We start from the raw sequence: 25,613 nt of genomic DNA, 5'->3' as shown, positions 1-25,613 counted from the left end.
ATCTTACTTGCTAACGAGCGTATATATTACTTGTATGAATAATTAAAGTGCGTGTTTTCAACAAAAATATTTTTTTTCTGTTGTAGTTTAGTGATAAGCTGTGCCAATTATGGGATGAAAGTGTTTGCTGTTACCTTTTATCATCAATGTTAGTCCTGACTGAGGGTCGACTTTAAATTCGATATTTGCTCTAGTTTGGAGCTGAACTGAAAATAGAATTCCAGCAGGATGACAATAGTTTTAGTTTAAGATTGCAGAGGCTTTGATACTGGCATTAAGATCCACAGAAGTAATGCCTCAAAAGACTGGATATGAGAAAGCCATTAAAGAAAAACTAACACTCTCAAAGAATCAAAGGTCATGTGCTCATATAGTTAACTGAACAGATGTATGATATATTGTTTTTTAAGCATAAATGAAATCAAATTTTACTAATGGGTTTTTCATGAGGCATGTTTTATGCATTAAATAAATAAAACAATAGTCAAGTAAAATTTACCACAAAAAGCGGTTATTTACATAAAGTGTACTTACACTCGGCCTGCTGGGAGATCCCTTAAAAAAGAAAAAAAGACAAACTAAATACTTTCAACACACTATCAGTTCTAAACAAAATAACTACAGCATTCACAATTAAAATGTAATGAAGTAAAGCACTATCTGCTGCAGTTTTCCACTCAGTGTGTCAGTAATGGCAGTCAATACATCAGACAAACCACAACCAGGGATATAAAGTAACAAAGTAGAAATATATAGTTGGACTATTAAGTACCTTTCTCTGAGATCTGTACTTTATGTAATAACTTTATCTACTACATTTAGTAGAATCATTACTAAGTCCACACCAAAAAGCAAAAATTGAAATTAACATTAAAAAAACAATGTATTGAAAGTCTAAAATTAATAATTGGATAAAAACCTAAATAAACAAAACTAATTTGTAATGTTACAAGACTTTATTATAAATTGCATTAAATGCTCATTGAGAATAACAGTAGGAAAGATAGTTCAACAGTCCAGAGGTGCTTACATGTACATGACCCCTGCATTCTCCAGTACTCCACAATGTTCACTAACAGTCATCCCTTCAAATTTTACATTAAATTAAAATAAACATTAAAACCCCATTCTATTCGAAAATATATCAATATAAACATCTTACATTAAAAAATGTGTGTACCCTCTCTTTACTAGATGAATAGGATGAAAGGGGTGTCCAGTATTGCTGTCTGTTAAAAGTACCAATGTAATATTTCAAGCCCAAAAAATAAATTCATATATGAGAAAAAATGTCAGAAGTAAACCCATTTCTTTTGAAATGATAATAGACTAGTGGAAGTTTGTTCATTTATTAAATTAAATAAATTTATAATGAAATGGTTCTATCTCTTCTGTGGGTGAACTCAAAGCTTCACCATAGGTTCTTTTATTCACAATACCATGACATTTACAAAATCAGAAAAACCATCCATCACTGCTTTTGAAATTAAATTTCATGTGTTTGGCCAGTATATTTGCTGCTGATTATAATTCAACAACATAAATGTCAATTATTTGGACAAAAGTGACCTTTACAAGATTTTGGCCTTAAGGGTATAGTGTGGATATACTGTAATTGTTTTTATTTTAGATTTCAGCCAGGGAACACATCCTCCCTAACTACAAGCCTAATTATTGGAAATTTTTTACATGTTTTTGATTTATACAACATTTTTCAGGAATGCATCTGCCGCATCAATTTTATTATTCTTTTATTATTCTTTTTCAAATGTCTTTAAGAACCCAAACCCCTATGCAAAAACTGCTTATTTTTGTGAAAACAGTGATACTTTGCTGGTAGTTGTTGAAGTTAAGTTGTTGAAGCCTATACCCTGGATTCTATCATAAAACAGCTGGATAAGATATATGATATACTGTATGTAGAGGTCTAGCGTTTCAGCTGCCTCAACTTATATTAGTACTACTATTTTCTGTAACACCTTTCCTCATAAATAAGCCACTGCAACATAGAGAGATGAGATGAGAGATGATATCACTTTATAAGGCATATACAGTTTCTTGTATTAGGAATTTGTCTTTTCACATACCCCAGCTTGCTCTCCACAAGACACACAGACAGGGAGAGAAGCCTGGGGTCAGAGCACAGGGTCAGCCTATGGGAAGCATATGGCACCCCTGGAGCAGTTGGGGTTAATTGCCTTGCTCAGGCCCAAAGGAGTAGGATTCCTCTGCCAGTCACAGGATTTGAACTGGCAACATTCCAGTCACAGGTGCAGATCCTTAGCCACAGTGCCACCGCTCTGCCTTTTGAAACCCACATGTAAAATACAACCCTTTTCACAAAATGAAAAAAGGCCTAAGGCTGGTAGCTGCCGGTTTTTATTTTTCCCCACTGTATAACATACCGTACAGAGCCTCACACAATCGTAGGATGCTGATTTTTGTAGAAGCATGGAGGTGTTGAAAGCAGCTCCATTATGGAGTAGAGGAGAATATTAATTTTAAGATGATATATTTTGCATTTATTTAATCAGATAAATCAATCAACAAATTCTCATTAACAATGATGACCTGGAGAGTACCAGTCATTCTGCTGAAATTTGCTTGCAACTCCATAATAAGTGCAGATAGGGTCACAGTTACTTTGGAACACAAATACAAATACATGTTATATGCTCTGGAATACAATTACCTTGGCCATGATCTTGTGATTTTATGTAAAATTCAAAAGCAAAATCTTACAGAATGCAAATTGGGTCATTGTTATTATTGAAAATATCTAGTAATCTGTATGAAAAATAAAAAAACTGGCCCATTAGCGTTGACCCCACAGAAAGGTCATAATATGATCTTGTCTATTATGGTCCTGCCTATTATTGTTACGATCCCTGCCTCCCGGCAACGGAAGAGGCAGAAGAAGGCGTAGTCTTACTTCATTAGTCTACCTATCAGTGTACCACACCCCCGTCTCATCTTGTACTTAAGCACTAGTCTTTTCCTACCTCCTTGCTCAGTATTGGTTTTCCTTTCGAGCTACTTAGTTGCGCTACGCCTTCTTCCTCCTTGTGACTTTCTTGGTTTTCGGACTACGTTTTTTCGGATCACGGCTTGGCTTCGGTACTCACTCCCTGTTTTGTATTACTGGTTTCCCCTGGACTCTCGGATTGCTCTTTCGTCTTTGGTTTCGGATTACGGTCTGGCTTCGGTAACTCACTCCCTGTGTGGATCTCTGGCTTCCCCTGGACTCTCGGCCCGTTTCTTCGACTACTGTTTTCTTTGGATCATGGCTAGGCTTTATCAGCTCCTGCAAGTGGGTTAATTAATTGGTTTCGGTTTCTCTTACCGAATCCCTAACAATTATGTAGACAGGCCACACCTTACTAGTGGAACTTATTAAGGACCTATCTGTACCTGATTTTTCTCTTCACTATCTTTAATTTAAACTATGCCTTTTTACCTTTTTTCTCTTTTCTGTTTATCTCATTCTTTCAGAATTCAACTTTGTACCTTTTTCTTTAATTCTGATGTAATATTAACAGTCTGATGTGTCCTTCACTGATCTTGCATTGGAGATGCCAGGAAACCAGGAGCTGGAAATTCAACCTTTTCAGTGACTACTACTGAGTTAAACACAACACAAACCTCTGTGTCAGAAACCACAGAGAGATCTGATGATCTGATGTAGTCTAACTGACCAACAGGGAACACACTCTGCAACTCTGCACTGTGCAAGTCTCTCCTGCTTCTCTTCCCCAGCTCACCACTCACACTCTTGTCAGTAATTGTTACCTTTCCACTGCTGACAAGTATACATTTCACAGGGTTCTCCCTCAGAACACTGTTAGACAGCATGGACTCCTTTCCACCTGCAATAAGTGTTAGACAGCATGGACTCCTTTCCAGACATTTGAATTAACCACAGGCTATAGCTTGTCAGCTGTTGAACCCGCACACAAAATTCCCTGTTTCTAGTGGGGAGTCACACCTATTGGCCTCAGTTACAGCACACTCTCAAAGTGCATTTTTTTGCACCTCAGCAGATCTGCAGTTGGAAGCACTTGGCAACCCAGCTACACTACTTTCCAAGCAATCAAACAGTCCCCACAACTGCAAAGGCCTCTCTCACCCTAGTTGGTAGCAAATATTAGCTGAAAAATCTCAAGAGTTTCACAGTAATGGCAGATGGCTTTCCCATTCACACGTCAGCTGTAGTCAGGAATCTGGGAGTCACACTTGATCTTCTCCTGTCTTTTGAGCCTCATTTGGAAAATTTGATTAAGGCATCTTTTTTCCACCTTAGAAATATTGTCAGTGTTACGACCCCAAGTGTCTAGGGGTACAGGAGTGTAACATTTAGGATAATTCTTTTGGAAGCAGGTGGGTTCTGGTGAGGGACTAGGAGACGTGATAGCAAAGGTGGGTGCAAAAGTAATTATTTTAAATTGAATAAGTGACTGGTAAAACACGATAACACACGAGGTAAGGAACTAGAGTGGTGCCAAAGAAAAGAAAATAACAAACAAAATGGAGCTGGCTAGGAAAGTGAGGGAAAGCTAATCTGACTACAAAAGAAAACCCGAAACACACGGTCTTCGGCGTCTTCAACACCCTAGCTAACCTCCACTGACTACCCAAAACCATACAAGACAAACGGCACTCACCCGTACTAGACTAGTGTTACTAATACAAAATCAACTAAGTGTGTAGAATGTACCCAACAACCTAAATTAACCTTATATACAAAAGTTCACACAAATACACAAGTGAACTAGGAATACAAATAAGGGAAAATGAGAGTAATCAACAGGAACAGGGTACAAAAGAACACAAAGGTTGAACATGTAACACGTTAGGGCAAGGTAATGACAAAACAAGGATAAACACAAACGAAAGTACAAAGAGACGAAGAGAAACAAATAATAGCCAAAACTATATGAAAACACACACACACACACACACACACAACAAAACAACAAACCAACAGAGCCAAAGCAAAAACAAAACAAAGCGATAACCAAAGCGAAATGAAGCGAAGCAAAACCAAACAGGACCGAAGTCAAATGAGAGGCCTCTTCCTTCAGAAAACCTCCATGTTATATGCTGAATAAGATGCACTCTGATTGGCTGAGAAGCTAATTGATCATGATGTCATACGGAACAGTGGTGTAATGGTGGGCCAATGGAGGAGGGAGAACAATCAAGGGTCAGCAGTGTGGAACACAACAACAAAAACACACAGACCACACACTGAGACGTAACAGTCAGCATTAGGCAATTTCTATCAATTTTCAATGCTGAGTGCCTGATTCATGCATTTATAACATCGAGGCTTGATTTCTCCAACACTTTACTCCATGGGCTCCCTAACTCTCTTCTCAACAAATCTAGCTTCTAACAATAGCTAGACTGCTAAAACCAGATCTCGGAAGCATATCACTCCTACACTTAAGCCTCTACATTGGTAGCAACATATTCAATATAAGACTCTAAACAATCTGGCTCTATCATACATCTCTGAACTCCTCCTGTAGATTCAGTTAAGGCTGGTCCTTTGCTCACTGTACCAAGGATTAAATCTCGGACTTTTGATGACCATGCCTTTTTTGTCAGTGCTCATGTTATGGAGTACCCTTCCTCAAACTCTACAGGAGACAAATTCTTTGATTCTCTTCAAATCCAAACTCAAAATTCACCTGTTTACCAGGGCCTATGACTGATTGCCCTATCTATATAAACCTGTTTATTTTTTACTATGCTTTTTATTATACTTTTTTTTCTTTATCACCATGTATACCATTCTTGGATTTGGGAAAGGTGCTTTATTAATAAAATATATTATTTTAAAAATATTGTATGTTGTACTTATGAGATTGTGCATTCTTTCATACTTTATGTGATCATCACATACATACAGTATAGCACAATTATTAGACAATACCCACATTATCATTAGCTGCCTTTTTTAATTTTAAGCTGTGGAATCTATTGCACAGCAGACTCATTATTGTCTAAGGATACATACTGTATGAGTGTTCTAGTAGTTAAAATTGTGTTTACATTAGGTACAAATTGTAAAATTTTATTATGAATAAATCCCAGTGGAAAATACATCTGTGCACATACTGCAGTGTTGGACATTGTCACAAACACTAAACCCACTAATTCCAACAGAGTTATCGGTAGCTTATAGGTGCTGTCATTGCACAATATAACGGGTTGTTCATATACCCAAATGGTCATTGCTGTCTCATAATAATGAGATGATTTTCTCAAAATTACAAGATAACTCATTAAATATTTTTTTTCTTGATTGAAGCAATGCAATTCTGTAATAGAGAACAGGATATTTAATGAAGTCTGAAGGGGGAAGCATGGTTCATTCTCCCCAAGAATATGTTTTGCTCAATGGTGAATGGAGCATTGTTCTGCTGCCTGTACAGGTTAATCTATCGATTTCTTGTAACGAGATTTAAAATTCTGAGTTAACTTAATGTTAAACTCTTTACTATGAAAATTGAAATAAAACTTTCATCACTAGTTTGGAAAAACCAACTAAACACCATATACTATATATGACTATTAATTTTATCCTCAGTTATCTATGACATACTGGAGGTACAATTTTTAAAAGAAACTGAAAATTAGTTTTTAAGAACTTTTAAAAACCAAAGTCCACATGCATTAGTGTCAAATATCCACTTGCAAAACATGAAATAGAATAAGCAAAACCAAATAGGCAATCACCGGAGCACGGAGCAATCTCTATGATCACACATTATAAACAAGTATTTAGTAGGTCTATTTGCATTTTGTTTCTTATTTTATTACCTAGAATTGCCATTTATTTTGTGCTATGCTTACTAATTGTGAATGAGTGCCTTCCACATGTCTGCAAACCCTGCAACTGCATAATATGTGTCTTTGGGGGGTAATGCTATATAATCTTGCAAGTGCCTACAAAGCCACAAGAAATGCTGTATTTCTTAGAGCCAAGAGGTCCTGTCTAATGTCCTCTAAACTGGTTTTCTCACTAGCTGACACTGACCAGGATTCCTTAAGTGGCAGAGCAAGAGTGCTTGGAAAAACATGGTCAATCAGCAAGATATACTGTAAAGTATAATCCAGGGTAAAACCATAATTCACGCATCATAGAGCATTTGGACATCTTTACATTTCTAACTACTCTGAAGTTGATTTCAAAAAGTTAAAAATGTTCAACAAATGAGAAAACATTAATGAGAGATAAGCAATAGCTGTGTTTACATTTGTGTTCTGGAAACAGTCTGATAAGATTTTGGAGATTCAGCTCATTCTAGACCCGTGTTTTTACATTTGTTTCAATCAACAGTATGCATTTCTCACAAAAGCAGAGTACAGTATGTGCATGTGTCTTTAAAAAAATAAATAAAAAAATCTATGCTACTGCTGTTATGCCAACATCCAAGAGTGCCATAATTCAAAAATATCTTCAGTGTCATCATCTGATGAGCTGTAATTTACCATAGTTTAATATGTTTTTAATGATTACGTTGATATGTTTTGTATGTGTATATTGTGTGATATAATATCAATTATCAATGGGTGTAGTGTTAGTGCCGCTTCACAATGATTTAAAAAAAACATATAAAAGACATTCATCCTCTTGTATGAATCCTCAGTATAAAAGCTGACAATGACATTTATTTTTCAGAAAATTCATCCTTTAATATCAACACTATATATGAGACACAGCAGATTGTACTTTGTTTAAATTTGACATTCTGTATAATGAGTAACTGAAGTTAACAATATGTACTATCTACTGTAAATAGATTATAGATTGTGCACCTTCACATTTGCAGGACTTACTTAATTTGTCATTTACTAAAGATAATGGACTGAAACTTTCAGGGTCACCTGATCCATTTTTTGCCTTGACTTACTTGTCAAATGTTGTTTTTACCTTCAGCTGATAATTCACTTCTGGTAGTTTAACCAACAACCTAGGCAACAGAATAGAAAGGAGATTTATTTTTGAAAACACCTTCTGACTCACCATATTCTTAAGAATCTTGATGATATTTATCTTTAAATCAGAACTTGAAATGAAGCCACTCAGTTGTGATTAAATGCAACACAAAGCCAGTATTAGTCATGAATAGCTCTATTAAGTAAGATAAAGATTATCAAAATAACGAATGCATTGTAGCTCATAATGAACAATCACTAAGCCACAAATAATAAATATGTTAACTATTGTTGAAATGTAACAGACCATTCCTTAAGATGCTACGTTGGGTGTGTCTGCACATAAAAAACACATGATGGACCCAAAATGTGAAGTCAAGGACACTTAATTATCAAGCCAAGAAACAAAATGTCAACCAAATAAATGCACCCTTGTGAAAATGTAAACTCCTTAACCAATTACACTGTATAAACGGTCTCAAGTGGCAAGACAATTGTATATTCCTTTCTTTAGCTGACCTGCCACACTAAATTACTGTTCTTCTTTTTCCTCTCTGTTTTGAAAATGAGAGGTGGCCAATTAGTTCATTTTTCTATCTATTTCTCTGTAGTCACCTAGTACTGTATTGAAAACAATTTACTTATGTACAGTATGAAATCTCCTTCAAATCCCTCATAGGGAGGAACAATTCTGAGTAGCCAATAAAACAGACATGGACAGTAAACTGTAAATTTCTGGCCTTAAATGTTACATACACGTTTTTTCATTTTAAGTTTATTTGTAGATTAATCCATTATTTTGAAAGTTAATTTAGGTCTTTGATATTTATTCAAAATATTTTTAAATTGTCAATAATCCATCTATTTTACTGTAACTAGGATTACAGAGACCACAGATTTGAAAGAAGTATTACAGATACTGATACTGAAAATAATAATATTTTCAAAACATGTTTCTGAATGTGTCAAATGAATATCTTGAGGAAAAACAGAGAACTGTTAATGTCCAGTTTGATTTATTCTGTTATGAAAGGTCATTAGTTAAAAACATCAAAAACAATAACAGGCATTTCATACATTTAAATATGGGTATGATATGTTTGTTCCTTAAGTAGTAATGCATTTGCTGCACAATATTAAGAACTACAAGGGTATACACATAATATGGATAGAGAGCCATTTTATATCTTTTTTAAACAAATGGAACCTGAAGAGATGATTGGTTTAATTACCTAATTAAATAATTCTGTATACCTTTATATTACAACGTGTATAGATTAAGAACATATACTCATTTATATAACGATCCGATGATCCATTTACAGCAAGATAGTTACTAGTGCAATTTATGTGAAGTACCTTGCTCAAGGACACAACAGAAGCATGCCATGTTGCATATAATCTTCTGTCCACAGCCCCTAACTACTACCCACACAGCTGCCTAGTTCAGAAAAACACTGAAAAATAAAAACTGTGGCTTTGCAGAAGTGGGTTGGGAATCCCCTGTTGAATATGTTTCCTATAATTGTGTTATAAGCTGTTTGTGTGACAAGACAGTTGTTTTTTGTTAAATTAAAATAATTTCAGGTAAAGGATAATGTAATTGGCTGAATACTGATCCAATACTAAAACATGAGTAAACAATCATGAGGAAGAAATTATAAACTGGAAGCTTTACCTGAGTTTAGTAGTAAATTGCACCTGGGTTTTAATAATGAGTGGTCTCTGAAGATGAGTGGGCATTGAAGGCTGTTTTTCAACAATAAAGGAGCTGGTGGGAAATCATAAAACACAAAAAACTCTTTAGTTAACATCTATGAATCTAGGAAGAACACTGACTTTATAAATTTTATAAATTAACACTTCATTAAAAAACTAAGATATATACCTATTGTGATTTATTACTGTTTTCTGATACTATCCCATATCATCAGTATACTGTAGGTGTGCATTATATACTACATTTGATGTTCCTTTTTCCTATAGGAAATGTACATTACCCAGAAATCACGTTTCTGAATGTTACATAGATATTAAAGTTACTTATGTTTTAGTACAATATAAAAGTTGACAAAATGGTAATAATACCTTTTGATGAGGTGATAGATCAGGTATTTAACTCGTTCTTCCAACTGGGGCTTTTGTAATGGAATTGGATCTCCATCATATGTGACTTTCAAGATAAGTTCTTCAAGTTTATCCAGCTGCCTTCTGATTTGAAACAAGCTCTGGGCTGTCAGAGTGAACCTGTTAAAAAACGACTTTCAAAATGTAACCTTTTACAAAAGTAATGAAGTTAAAAGATTAGTAAAAGCTTTGCCACACTACTTTCATATGTTACACTGTTACACTATATGTTACACTGTTAAACAGAGCTGCAGCAAAATGACAGGCTGAAGGCCAAGACTCAGGCACTCTTTGGGTTTTTCTGAAGTGGCTCGTAGATAGTGTTGCTGCATGTTATGAGGAGAGAGAGGAAGCAGGCAGGCTGAAGGAAGTAGGTGACGGGAGTAATGAGATAGTTGGATGAGAGCTCTCTGGAAAAACGGCTGGAAAGTCCAGTGGGAAAAAGATGCCTGGCGCCTCTGGAAAAAAAACAGAGAAACCAGCTGAAGAAAAAAGAGGAAATCTGAAGGATAGATTCCTCAGGAAGCTGGTAATTGCTAGCTTGGATGAATGCATGAGTCTGCTGAATCAATGCTTTAAGAAGTTTTAAGGCTTAAAGTTTTTGCTATAAGAAATGGGTAAGTCACTTTAGCTCAAATGTTGCAACACTGATCAGTCGAGAAAGCCATCTTAAATAAGCAGCCTAAAGAACTGATGAGAACTAGATTGGTTGCCTCATTAGAAAACAGTTGGTCTAATAGAGAGGTGTCTTGATATTGTTTGCATGTGGTCAGACGAAAGCTTCTGCGAATAATTGGGTTGCCCTTGAAAACAGCAGGACGTGAGCCAGTCTCAGCCCGAGCATAACAAACTAGCATGTGAATTTCAATTAAGTACTAGCAAGCAGATTACATTTATGTGTATTAGATCTATTTTTCCATTGCTATATTGTATTGATAAAATATCTTCCCAGACTAATATTGGATGTGACACTGTAATGTTTTCTTTGTTTTCTGTTTCTTTCATATGACAGACTAAAAATACCAGTAGCTTCACCTGAAGAATCTTCTTGGAGTGAAAAAGACTCATAATACTCACAAAACATACTGTAAGAGGTTCATAAGACTGTAGATTCAAATTTAACAGAAAAAACAGCAAACCCAATATTTACGTGAATAGTCCGCAAAAGTTAAAAGCCAGTTAGACTGCATGTGAATATTGGGCCTGAATTTTCTGAATTTCTGTGTTGATAGACAATTCAAATAGGTAAAAAAATACAATTGTTTGTATTTATCTCAATCTTTATCTTTTAGATACAGTGGAGCTTAACGTTCTAATCCAAATTTTTAACCAGATCCGTCATATGGATACCAGGAGTACAGTAGTACTAGCAGATGAGACCTAATATTAATGGGGAAATTCAACTTACAGCATTCAAACTGGAATATGAAAATGAGCAATAGAGAAGCTGAAGGTCACATGGTTAAAAATGGGATATTCTTTACCAACTTAAAAGTTTTCCATACCCTATATGGTTCCTACAGTTCACACATACCCCTCCATAACTCTTTAAAAGCAATCTTAGGAAGTGTAATAGCAGCAGTTTACATGCAATCTATAAACTGTAAGCTTGATGTAAAATAATTATATAAGGAAAATTATTTAAATTAAGAGCAGGCCTCAAAATTGAACACAATAAAGAAAATTGACATTAGTAGTGTAGTAATCTGATAAAATAGAAGTAAATCAAGTGAAGATTTAGTTTATCTTACAACTGAAAGCCAATTTGGCTCCTTGGGTAACAGAGAAGAAGCAGTTTCTTAGACATTGCAAATAAATGGTAAATAGAAGTTAGGAATAATTTCAGATTTTTATACCAGTTTTGTAGCTGGTCCAGGCTGGTGAGAAGAGGACCTCCAATACAAGCAATCTGCTGGCGACGTTTCCAGTCCATCAGCTCCGCATTCAGCTGCGTGTTCATTAATGAGTCAATCTCCTTTATCAAATCAGTCAGTTTGGAAAGTGTTTCCTGGAGATGAGAAAAACATAAAGCCACTAAATTACCTTCAATGTGTGTTTCAATCTGTATATTTATTTTTCCTAAAAAGCAATTCCCAATTATTAACCAAATTGGCTTTTTTTGGCATCACAAACCATTTTATTATATGTAGATCAACAGCAAAACATGCACAACCATAGCTACAGTACTGCAGCTGCCACTGTTACATGGTGGGTCCACAGTGTCTAAAACTGTATTACTGATTCACAAGTATTATTTATTTACTGATGTTATGTAGCACTTTACAAGTAATAGGGGCATCTGTTGTGCAGCAATTTGAGGACACCCATAATGACTCAAGCACAGTGACATTTGGCCAAACTGAGTACTGCCCTTTGGAAAACTCACACAGGTGGTTAATGACATCCCAGTAAAAATGTACACATGAGCCCACATGAAGACACACAGTGCATACTCTAGTTCCATTCTCCCTGTGATAAATCTGTAGTGCCTCTAATATAGCATGGTATACCATAAACAATGAAAAAAGGAACTCTTAGCTAAAATTTACATTAAATAAACAATACTGATATACTTTGAATTAAAATATATATTTAAAATAGTAGAATTTTGATCTGTGTAAGTAGTACTTGCAACATATTGAGGTAATAAAGAGTTAAAAGGTTTCTAGCGAGCTACAAGGTTTCCAGTTCGATAGTCACATAGGTCTCAAGGTTCTGGGTGTACTCCTTGCTACCTCTGATATGCGATACTAGCACCCTTGTTTTCCTAATTTCTCGTCCTTGTACTTCTGCTGACTGCTCTGTTGCTTAGCAACACTAGTGATAATGATTCCCCCAACCTGCTTACAATACTATATATAAGCTGCTGTAATTTGAGCTCCACTTTGCTATCATGCTAAGTGCTTGGTCCTTGTGTACACAATAAAGACTCCTTTCTCTGACCAAACCTGAGTCAAGTTTTTGATTCTACAATATATACCACCTGTTTTCATTTGGAGATTACTAATATAATAAAATGCATGTGGATAATACTAAGAGCTTGACATATTTCAATGAAAATGTTGATATTACAATTTTTAGGAACAATAGCAATTGCATTTGTATGCTAAATACTTTTGCAAAGTAACATCCTGCCACAAGAACAAAGGTTTATGCTACTTAAAAACATGTGCCTGATGAAGCGTGCGCTATACAAAAGTAGTATCAGAAATCCTACATACAGATGCAGCCATTCAAAATGCATGGTACAAACCCATACCGCAGGCATCTACGCGTGTGCCACCGCGCCCTACCTTGGTACGTGATTGGCTGGCCAAAATGACCGATAGGGGCACTCGTGGTGCGTTGGTCGGTCATGGAAAGATTTAATCATTTAATATCTTTACTGTGCATGTTTTAATCCGCTTAGTATTGAATATTTATATGGAATTTTACCACTGAAGGGAAATTTTAGTAGCTGAGCATTAAAAGAATAGGAGCATAACGCATCTAAAGGTCATAAACGATATTAATTTAGGAACATAAACATATTATGTAAACTGCTGAGTAATTATGCCATAAATATAAATGTGTATTCGATTTATTATAAAAGCACCAACATCAACACAGGAGATGCATGTTATTTTTTGCATTAAATTATAAACAGTAATTTTAAATTTTAAACTGTAGAATTGCAATTATAATCACTATTTTTTTAACAGTTACAACACATTCAAATTTAAAAACAAATCTGAAATATTTTAAAAGAGAAGCTATTTAACCTATTCTGACATACAGAAGACATGATGGAGGGATGGATTAATACCCTCATTCATTTATTTCTTTTTTAAATTATATAATGTTAGCATGCCCAAAGGGTTTTTTTTCTCCTTACTAAGGAGTTTTTGGTTCCTCTCCTCCATTGTATTCTGGTCTTTTCTGTTCTGTATTCACAAACTGTATGGTTACTTTGTTAGGCGCTTAGGGCAACCTTGTTGTTTAAGGCACTTTATAAAAATAAATTGAATTGAATATTTCATACATGCATATGAGATCATGGTGTGCTTAGCGGGTATTATGTTTTGATTACTGAAGGTGTAAAGACTGGAAGTCTTTTTCAGTACTAAACTGGAAAACTTCACAGAAACTTCACTGATGGTGTGTCTAGAAGCATCAACGGATGTATTAATTCTTTTTTTTTATTGGATAGAAAAGTGACCACTAGGAAAGACCGAGGTGGTGAGGGTTGGCGGCCTGTAGCTTGCTACAGATCAACTCATGGAATTTTACCCACAGGTGAGCCCGAGACAGGTGGAGAATGTGTGCCCCAGGTGGATGGACACAAAGATAATGGAACAATGCAACAGACAACGAGTAAGGAATGTGCTTTTGGCAAAGTCTGCAAGAATATGAAAGATCTGAAGATCCATCAAGCACAATTAGATGTTTTGGAAGAGTAAGTTAATTTAAAATAGAACAAATACAGATGCAGGTCTCAAAACATGTGGTATTTCTTCCAAAAGCATTACCTGTAACGCAGCGCATTGTGTTATGTAATTCATTGTCCAAAGACAATCGATATGTGGTGCATTAGATGTTATTGAAATGATTGCATTCAATTTGTTCCTGTTTAAATGTTTAAATTAGCTTAACATGGAATATTATTATGGAATTTTACAACTAATGGGAAATATTGATGGCTGAAAATAAAAAGAAAGTATAACGAAATATGTACTATACATAATGTGCATACAGTAGATGGTAGTGGTAACTATAAAAAACAAAGTACACAGTATTCCACCTTTTTCATAAACATTTAAGTATTAATGTGCATGTTCTAACTATATAATGTTGATATATTTAATACGAAAGCTATAATGTTTTAACCTTTTCTAAGAATATGTAATAACAACACAGTACAGTCTGTTGTTGTTATTGTTGTAAAAAAGTTGTATTACTGATTTAATACCAGTTGATAGGGAATATTAATATGGCATTTTGTAACTAAAGAAATTCTGGCAGTTTGAAATATCATTTGTGGACATTTTCTGAAACATTTTGACATGTTCATTTTAACTACTTTTGCTGTCCTTGTAGTTGTAATGGACAATGAAACGATCATAGACTGCAATGTAGTGCACTACACCTAGGTGGTAGTTTTGTACAGTGCTTTAAGGTGAAGGATTTGATTCCTGGACACAAGAAAGCTTTTTTTCTTTTACATAGTTCGACATATAAAAATAGTTTATTATTATAACTTGTTGTGAAAGCGATGTCCATCTTTCAGGTTTATATCTGTTCTGAGAAAATCTATATTTTGTCTTAATGCAAATTTCATCAACCAGTAATCAGGAAACAATTGAACTTCAAATTTTGATTTTGAAAAATATATTTTACACATAGTTTTTACTTTATTTTGCTGCTCTTTTTTCTGCCTGGTAGCTGATATAATTAGATGCATGTTATGTTACAGTGTTACTCACTGGAAATTAGACACAAGAAGGGCACAAAGAATATTGTTGCATAGCAGGACATTTTCTGTTATAGAGGAGACATGTTGTATTTCTTTTCCTTTCAGCATGGAATTAAGCTTCACATGTTCCATTGGAGCCAATGCATGCAACATAGCTCCCTACACAAACTTCTTTAACAAACATGTTTGTTACAAAGGGTGGGGGTGTTACAGCCCAATGTGTGCGTTATTTGGAATAGGCAGTTTTGCTTGGGGATGGGGCTGAATTTACAGCTTCTGCCCTCTTCTTCAGTGCATTCCTTGTTTAGCTTTTTAGCATAAGGAATCAGCAATAAAATAGTCTGTTTTATAAAAACACTAGTTTTTCTTTAGTATGTGTACTGTAGTTTTAAAATGCAAACAAAGACTACATTTCCACATGCCACCCATGAATCACATGAAGTCATATTCACATATTCCAAACCAGTAGCATACATGCCAATGAACTATATACTGTATACACAGTATGATACTGTATGGTTTTAAAGCCAATACAGTACAGTATGTGTGTCATATACATTTTTATAATCAAAATTTAAATTTAAATTGTTTCCTGATTATTCATTGCTGAAATTTGCATTAAGACAAAATATAGATTATCTTAATGCGGATGTATACCTGAAAGAGGCACATCGCGTTAAAGAGGCACAACATGCTATAATAATAAACATTTTTATATCTCCTGCTATGTAAACAAAATAAAACAATGTTCTGTTCGGGAATCAAACCCTTCTCCTTCTGAGAAGCAGGTGGCCATCTAAGCCACTGTGCTAAACTGCCGCTTGGGTGCAATGGGCTACATTATATCTATGAGTGTTTCTGTCACGACTACCAACCTGCCCAGACCAGCCCCCAAGAGAGCTAATCAGTGCCAGCAGCGAGGCAATAATTACAAGCGCTGCCGCATGTGTTAACTCGGCACAAGACGCCCTACCGTGCAGCAGGCTGCAGTATTTAAGCCATTCCAACCTGCTTCACGCTGCTCGGTATTGAGTCTTCTCCTTGAGAGCTCTACCTGGCGATTACTGTTCTTCATATGACCCTTGGATTTTGGACTTCCCTTTTGCCTTTTGACTTCGGACCTCGCCTCTCAACACGGATTGTTTGCCACCAGTGTACTATCCGGATTTCGACCTACCTTACTCCTTTCGACCATGACCTCGCCTCTTGTTTCAGATTGTTTGCTTCTATCGGACTTCCTGGATACTGAACCACCTTTTCCTTTCGACAACGAACTCGCCTTTCGCATTGGATTGTACACCTGCCGTGTCTTCTGCCTACCCTTGCGTCTGCACAGGATCCATATCTCTTCCATATCCCACAGGTGATATTTTTAGCTGCCAACATTTCTTTGGTTACATGATTCCATATTAATATTCTCTATCAAGTGGTATTAAATCAGTTCCTTTACAACAATAACGGCAAGTGTTTTTATTACGTATTCTTAGAAAAGGATAAAACATGATAGCTTTTTATGAAGTATATAAACTATACAGATGCAGCCAGTCAAAATGCAAGGTAAAACCCCTTACTGTGTGAAATTATCTGCAGGTTAGCGCATTATACTGCAGTACGTGATTGGCTGGCCAAAATGACCAACAGGCGGCACTCGTGGTGCATTGGTTGGTAGTGAAACGATTGCTTCATTTGATCTCTTTACTGTGCATGTTTAAATCCTCTTAATATTATATATTAATATGGAATTTTACAACTAAAGAGAAATTTTGGTAGCTGAGCACAAAAACAACAGGAGCATAACATCTCTAAACGTCATATATGATATTAATTTAGGAATATAAACATATTATGTAAGCTGTATATGTCTGGTATTGGTAGTTTAAATAAAAAATAGACACCAGTATTTCACTTTCTTCCTAACATTTTAAGCATCAAAGTCTTTCATTCGGTTACATACTGTGGTTATTTTGGAAAAGTTTTTATGTGCTCCTTCTGACTATATTAAGTTTATATACTTTATAAAAAAGTTATAAGGTTTTAACCTTTTCTATGAATACTTGCGCTCATTATCGCAGTAAAAAAGCATTTTAAGAATTTAAATTAATAGGGAATATAATATCTAAATAAATAAATAGCGATATAATTATATTCATATAGCTCAAATTATTACTGTAGTCCACTTTCTTTGTAAACATCTGCATCAATTTGACTCATTCAAATTGATTACTTGGAAACATTTTGCCTGCCCTTTTCAGCTACAGCTTAAGTTGTAAAGAGGCGTGTTGGTGTAATGGCTTTGGCATATGACTCGCATGCTGGAGATCGGGTATTCAAACCGAGCTCTTGGCATGTGTTTTCTTTTCATAAATAAACATTTCTTTGAAAAACTAAAATATTAAATATTATTGACACTATATTGAATTGGTTGGTATTTCTAAATATTACAACATGTTCAAAGTTAAGTGATTTATTAATAACAACTAATAATTTCAAACTGCTTGTATTTTAAAATTGTATTTTGTTCGGGGTGATTTGTCACTGTTTTCACAACCTTCAATTTATTAAACATCTATTTTTGAGACAGGGTGTTCCTCCCTCTGTATTTTCTGTTTTCACACAGAGAAGAATAAACTACATATGCAAATCTTTTCACAGGCAGAAAGATGTTCTGTGTTCTTACTACAGTACGCATTGTTACATTTTTAGGCATCAGTCGAAGCATTCTGAAGTCTGTCAAAATCGTAAACAATGTTACCAAATAGTATTGGTGAAACTGTTACATGTCCTGGATAAAGTGGTTAGTAAATAGGTGGATTTACAGTTGTAAAAAATGTTCCAATTTTAATGTGATACGAAGATATTATTAATAATAAATTACCTTGGACGGTCTGTAAGCTGAAATTTATAGAGGAGACACATTGAGTCTTTTCTTTCAGCTTGGAATGAACTTTTACCTACTTGTATATTCCATTGCAGCAGCTCTGTACTTCTCACAAAGGCTAGGAGTGTTAACACCCCACTGTGTTATGTAGAATAGACAGTTCTGCTGGGGGATGGGAAGGAATTTTCAGTAGCATTTGTCATTGTTGCTCTTTAACATAAGGCAACCAGCAATCAAATGTCCTGTTTTTTAACACTCTTTTTTCCATACTGTAGTTTTAAATCTCACGGTACAAAATAGAACAATGTAGAGTACATAGCGTGGTTATGTATCGGGAATGTTTGCAAATGTTGCGATAATTGTACAGTATATGCGTTTGGGCAGGTAATTGCCCACTTCTGCTGCCGTAGAGTGTTTTGGAATATACATGCTGTCCTCGCATAGTTATCAACAATGAAAATGTCTCGGGAATAGGCTCCCGCTCCCGACAGACAAAACGGTGTGAACTATGCTTAACACAAACTCTGTTTAACAGAGTAAGCAAGGTGTAAAGTGGCTTTATGTTCAATTAAATAAAGCTACAGTACAGATTTTAAATTCCTCAAGCAATAATTTGCTGTTTGTCAAAATTAGCTACTTTGCAAGCAGTACACGACTTCTCAAAAGGTACCTTTTGTCTCTCTTGTAAACTCAACAAAGGTTTAGTTTTTATAATTCTGAAACTTAAACGATATTAAGTTATATCAATCAATCTCCCCCTCCCCCTCACCCCCCGCCTGCCCCCCTGCCGAGTTTTCCCTCCCGCTGCTCCACACAACAAATCAAATCTACAGATATAGAGATATACATATGCAGCCATTCAAAATGCGCGGGCGATACCGCATTATTTTGCGGTGCGCTTTACGCGGTCTACCGCGAGTTACCATCAATTCTCCTATAATACCGCAATCAAAATAATGGTATCCGGAATTTCCGCAAGGTGGAGCTAATAAAGCTCAACCTCTCATGTTTGAGCTGTCGCCATCAAAGTCTTTAACGAAGATATTACTAATAGTATTAATAATGAATGACCTTGGACAAGCTGTAAACTCAAAGTATTGCCCTGGTCCACATTCTTTTTTTCATTGACCGTCTTTGTAAAAGTAACACCACAGCATTTCGCAATCATGCATTTGTTTCCAATCATGCAAAGCACAGTAATTTTTGAGAATCGATTCACCATGCCTTTCACATGCTCATAAAAGAGATTGATTTAGGAACATAAACATATTACCGTATGCAAACTGTACTGTATACAGTACGTATATGTATATTTAATGTCTTAACTGTGCCCGTTTAAGTATTGAATATTTATATGGAATTTTACCACTGAAGGGAAATCTTAGTACCTGAGCATAAAAAGAATAGGAGCATACTGTAACGTGTGTGAAGGCCATAAACGATATTAATTTTGGAACTTAAACATACAGTATATGGCTGGTCTCGGTACTTTAAAGAAAACATACACACCAGTATTCCATTTCTCCCTAAACATTTTAAGCATCGAAGTCTTTAACTAACGTGATACCGGAGTCAACAAGCACACTTTTAGAATTTGATTAAAAGGGAATATAATATGGAATCGCGTATCTAAAGAAATTAATAACGATATAATTATATTCATGTACCGCAACACAAGAATACTACACGCTGTACATTGTCTGTTGCAACGTAAATTGCAAAAATGCACTTGGAATCTGTCCAAGCCCTACTTTGTCAGACATTTTCTTTTACTGCAACGGACATAAAAACTCCCTTGCTTTTAACAGAGCGTTTCATAATTTCTAACTACGAAAATTATTTAAACTGCGACACTTATCATTCAACCAGAGCTCGAAATATCACAAGGATCCTCTAGAGCAAAGCAAAGACTGTATTAAAAGAATCGCGTATCTAAAGAAATTAATAAGATATAATTATATTCGTGTACTGCGACAGGGCTGTGTAGGGCTGTTTCACCTCTCTCTTCATGTGACTCTATTCAAAAGCCATTTAGCAAAGAGGGGATGAGAAGAGTGACAAACTAGTATACTTTAGATCTTTTTTTCTGAACCGGGGAAAATCTGATCATGTTTCTCTATAACAATAATAAAAAACATTATTTTACATATCACCTTTAAAAGTGGCATCTCAAAGCAATACAGTAGATGGAAAAACAGTTAAAAGGACCAAAGTAAATACCAGACAAACGCAAACGCGTTTTTAATAAAATGCTTTTATTCATTCAGTAGAGAGTGAGAGGGACATCCAGCAGAGAGAGACACACACACTGGTTTTTAATGAGTATTGGCTTTAGTATTAGCCATACAGAACATTAAAGTGCCCCTTTCCATTCAGCGGGTGTCTGAGCCGCTGTGTCCTATCTTCTGACAGTCGCTGTTGTGAATGTCTGTAGAGTGTATCTTATTTTTAGTACTATATTTTTATATTATATTCCCTATTAATCAAACTCTAAGAGCACTCTGTCAAAGTGCAATGAAATACAATATTGTTGATGTTGCTGTTATTGTTGTTTTTATCCTGTAAAGCATTTTGAGAAGCCACCTTTAAAGGCGATATATAAAAGCGCTGATTCTTATGGAATGTGTTCCGCCGGGGAACAAGTATAACCTTGTTCATGCACAAACAGTGGCATGTTACATTATTAATTTGGGTGTCTCCTCTTGCCAGAAAGCTCTAAATTGCATTTTGAGTGTGGTTTTTTACTTTTTTTAAATTGCAACCCGTAAATAAAGCTGATACTGTTTAGACTTATATTAGGATTTAGACTTATATTAGGATTATATACTTTGTGAAAAGTGATAGTCTTTTAACCTTTTCTGTTAATTCGCTTGTTTTCTAACAAATGCATACTTTTAGAATTTGATTAACAGGGAATATAATATGGAATTGCGTATCTAAACAAATTAATAACGATATAATTATATTCATGTACTGTCTGGCGGAATAAACTGAAGAGGTTAGTTAATGCGACACGGAATTACTTTCCACCCCCTCTACATTCTCAGAGTAGAACAGACTAACCTTCTAATGAAAGACGGTCCACCCCCCACGGACAGGAAAAGTGCCCACAGGCACTTAAACTTAATATGGTCAGTAACAGTAAACAGTAACATGGTCAGAAGGAGCACGTACAAACGTTTCCGAAATAACCACATGTAAGACTCTGATGCTTAAAATGTTTAGGGAGAAAGTGGTATACTGGTGTGTATTTTTTCTTTGAACTACCAATACCAGCCATATACAGTCTGTAACGTAGGGATTTCTATATGTCTTTATTTAGTGGTTACATTAGTGACAAAGGCTAAACTTTTAGCTTCAGTAACGCGTACATATCTCCCCTTTTTATAAAACGACATGGTTGAAAACTGTTCCAGAGCCACTGTTGTTTCATCAGTGAAAAGTACATCATGAAATGCCTCTCCCTGTTCAATCCACTGGAAAAAAGAAAAGGAGCATAAAGCGTCTGATGGTCATAAACGATATTCATTTAGGAACAGCATCAGAGATATGTTTTTAACTGCACTGCATCGGAGAGAATACCATAGTGTGTTTTTTTTTTACTCCCTGGCGGAAACTGGCTTCCATAAAAATCAGTATGGCTCAGAGATTAAATAAAACTTCACTCGCACCAAACAAATGTATATTTCTAAATATCACAACATGATCGAATTTAAGTCATTTTAATAACAATGAATAGTCACCTATGCGTTACAATATAAACATTTATATTGATTTAAATTGCGTTTTGATTTAAATCGCAAAAGCGGGTTTAAATATATGTGTTTTTTGATTCACAATCAGACAAATGCAACATAAATTGATATCTTTGTCTTCTAAGTATCTTAATAAACTTTCAGCATAGCTTTCTCCCCGTTTAGATTTATTTTTCTTGGGATCTTGGGATCAAACGTGGAAAGATTAGATTGTAATCGTTTTTATTTTTTAAATACATTTTAGAAAAGTGTAATCTATACTAAAAAGCTGTACACCACCTGCTATAAAGATACATATTGTGATACTTTCGGGTTCGGATAGGACAGACACAAGAACTCAGACTTGTGTAGTTAAAGCAAGTTAAAGCCTTGATTTTATATATCACCTTTAAAAGTGGCATCTCAAAGCAAAGTAAATACCCAACACTGACTGTACCCATCTGTCATGCTAATAAAGCACCTTGAATTGAATTGAGAGAGAGAGAGAGATTTAAACTGTGACACTTATCATTCAACCAGAGCTCAAAATATCACAAGGATCTCAAGAGCACAGCAAAGACTGTATTAAAAGTATACTAGTGACAAACTAGTATACTTTAGATCTTTTTTTCTGAACCGGGGAAAATCTGATCATGTTTCTCTATAACAATAATAAAAAACATTATTTTACTTATCACCTTTATGTGATATCACCTTAAGGACAGCACATACAAGGGTTAATTGCACAATGGACCGCGCAAAGAAATTTAAAATAGTCTTCTTTAGGTGTGAGGGCAGGAGTGGATCGCAGAAGGCATAATCAGCAAATTAGAAAAACAAAGAACAGGACAGGCGAGACGTTTATCCAGAGAGCGAGTGATCAGAAAAAGGAACAGCTGTTACGCCCAGGTTTTACGCTCTCTCTGCTGAATGAATAAAAGCATTTTATTAAAAACGCGTTTGCGTTTGTCTGGGTATTTACTTTGTAATCTGTGGTTTACATCTACTGTATTGCTTTGAGATGCCACTTTTAAAGGTGATATGTAAAATAATTTTTTTTTATTATTGTTATAGAGAAACATGATCAGATTTTCCCTGGTTCAGAAAAAAGACGATTAAAATCTGTAATCTTTCCACTTGTATGTCATCAGAAAATACAAGAAGTTTCTGCTTTGTGTAAGGATGGTATCAAAAAGTAATCTAAGTGGTGAGAAAGCTGTGCTCCTCAAAGCGCTTTACAGGATATAAACAATAACAACAATAGTGTTAGGCTGGGCAAACGATTTTTTTATAGAAATACAAAATGAGATATAATGATGTGTTCCGGCTTAGACATTAACGAGTACAACCCACCTCTCTGCGGGAGTGCTGACTGTGACGAATTAAACCGGTTTCACAGGTATTTAGAGTAGAAGTAGAAGGGGGCGAGATTTCCAGCGAAAGACACCTCCCCCCTCCAAAACCAAGGAGGTACAGTACTTACTAGTTAAGAAAGCTAGGCTCCTCAATGAAATCGCTTTAACATGCCAATGCGTTGGTGTAACAGTCCGGGCGTGGCAAGCTTCTAATGTCAACTCGACTCGATTGGAAGACAATGAACATATTCTAGCCCTAAATGAATTAATAGCAAACATGGTTTACATAAAAGACATTTTTCCAAGAAAGTTTATAATAATACGATCTATAGTTGAAATCTGAGCCTAAATAAAAAGAAAAAGCATTTTCAGAGAGCAATTACGCTGTGTTTATGTAGAATAAGTGATTAGGTTCATGAGCAATCTAATTACTTATTCGTTTAAAACGGTATATAAAATAAAGTTTATTATTAATTTGCTGGACAGAGCGGTGAACATTATTATGCATAAGACAAAGATAACGATCCTGATCAGTTTAGAAATCTGTGTACGCTGTAAGGTTTTTACTTCTTAAACTTTAAAAATACACGTTTCGGATAGAAAGAAATCCTCTTCCTGGTACAGTATGTACGTATAGCAAACCAGCACGTCTTTTTTCTCCAATCAGAGGGGTGTCAGATGGTGTCAGCCAGTTTAGACAGATGATAGATACTTTTATTGATCCCGTGAGGGAAATAAAGTAAATCATTTTCATTTTAGGAAATTATTAAATGCTCGGTTAAAAGCAAAGGAGATTGTCTGTTATAGTGGACATAAAAACAAGAGTCCGCTGGCATTATATCCTAGAAGACACAGACTGGCCCCAGACCGGGAGAATGCCCGCAGCGTAAAAGAAAATGCCTGATGAACTAGGGATTGGACAGTTTCCAAGTGCTTGTACAATCGATGGAAATGTTCAAATAAATGTGCAAAAGAAATAAACAAAATAATCATTTATTTCTTTATCACATTGGCTAGCTAATGTCCTCTCTTCGCTAGTTAGTGGCTGTGTTTCTGCGTTGGATATCAACGGGTGACTGTTCTCAGGCGGAAGATGTAAACAGCTTAATTTTCGTGTTAAATAAATTTTTTAAAATTAAAATTCATTCTATACAGCAATCGCATATTTGGGTACCGTTTCATAAAACGTTCATGCTTAAAATGTTTAGGGAGTAATGGAAGACTGGTGTGTATTTTTTCTTTAAACTACCAAGACCAGCCATACACAGTACAGTTTACGTACATACAGTAATGTTTATGTTCCTAAATTAATATCGTTTATGACCTTCAGATGCATTATGCTCCTCTTCTTTTTATGCTCAGCTACTAAAATTTCCCTTTAGTGTTAAAATTCCATATAAATATTCAAAACTAAGCGGATTAAAATGTGCACAGTAAAGACATTAAATGATTAAATCTTTTCACCACCAACCAATGCACCACGAGTGCCCCTGTCGGTCATTTTGGCCAGCCAATCACTTACTTGGCTTGTGGGTAGGTTACCGTGCCGTGCATTTTGAACGGCTGCATCTGTAGAGCCTTGCAAAAGTATTCTTGCTTTGTGCTCGGTTTTGCCAATTTCTGAATAGTCTTTCAGTGAAAGGCATAATATTTCTATTGGATGATTCAACTGGAGTTTTCACCCAGTTTCTCTCTCTGCTTTAAGCCTTGCCATTGCTGATGTGTTTCACTTCATGGACGTCCTTCTTTGAATTAAACAGCCGTTTTCACCCAAAACAAACAAGAAAAAGAGCATTTTCAAAGAGCAATAACTTTGTGTTTACATCTAATAAGTGATTAAATTTATTAACAATCTAATTTCTTATTTTTTTAAACAGTGAAATTTCAGCTTCAAAAAGATCGCACAAGAGACAGCACTATTTCTGCTTCTCATTGACATTCAGAAAAGGGGGTGAATGAAGCAATGTCAAGTATTGCAATAATTCAGTGATCGGTAATAACAACTTAAAAATCAAATAATTTATTTATCAGATGCACAACAATACAATGTGCAGCAGTAATTGCTGACAATGAAATGTCTTTTCTGCAAGCTCCGCGGGGGGATCACAAAATTAAAAGTT

At 35.4% G+C, this 25,613-nt stretch overlaps 1 protein-coding gene across 1 annotated transcript in view; it reads right to left on the bottom strand.

The window, feature by feature from the left end:
- The window catches only part of stat4 (signal transducer and activator of transcription 4), a 116,338-nt gene that overhangs the window by 32,760 nt on the left and 57,965 nt on the right, over positions 1-25,613 (bottom strand). The window contains exons 8-12 of the mRNA XM_088930204.1: positions 11,931-12,082; positions 10,036-10,194; positions 9,626-9,718; positions 7,923-7,982; positions 535-555 (exon numbers count right to left, since the gene is read on the bottom strand). Coding sequence (XP_088786330.1) covers positions 535-555; positions 7,923-7,982; positions 9,626-9,718; positions 10,036-10,194; positions 11,931-12,082 — 485 coding nt within the window. The remainder of the gene's footprint in view (positions 1-534; positions 556-7,922; positions 7,983-9,625; positions 9,719-10,035; positions 10,195-11,930; positions 12,083-25,613) is intronic.

Source organism: Atractosteus spatula, chromosome 13 (genome assembly GCF_055471065.1).
Source record: "Atractosteus spatula isolate fAtrSpa1 chromosome 13, fAtrSpa1.hap1, whole genome shotgun sequence".
Taxonomy (NCBI): Eukaryota; Metazoa; Chordata; class Actinopteri; order Semionotiformes; family Lepisosteidae; genus Atractosteus; species Atractosteus spatula.
Note: the sequence above shows the minus strand (reverse complement) of the source record. Positions and strands in the feature narration are given on the sequence as shown.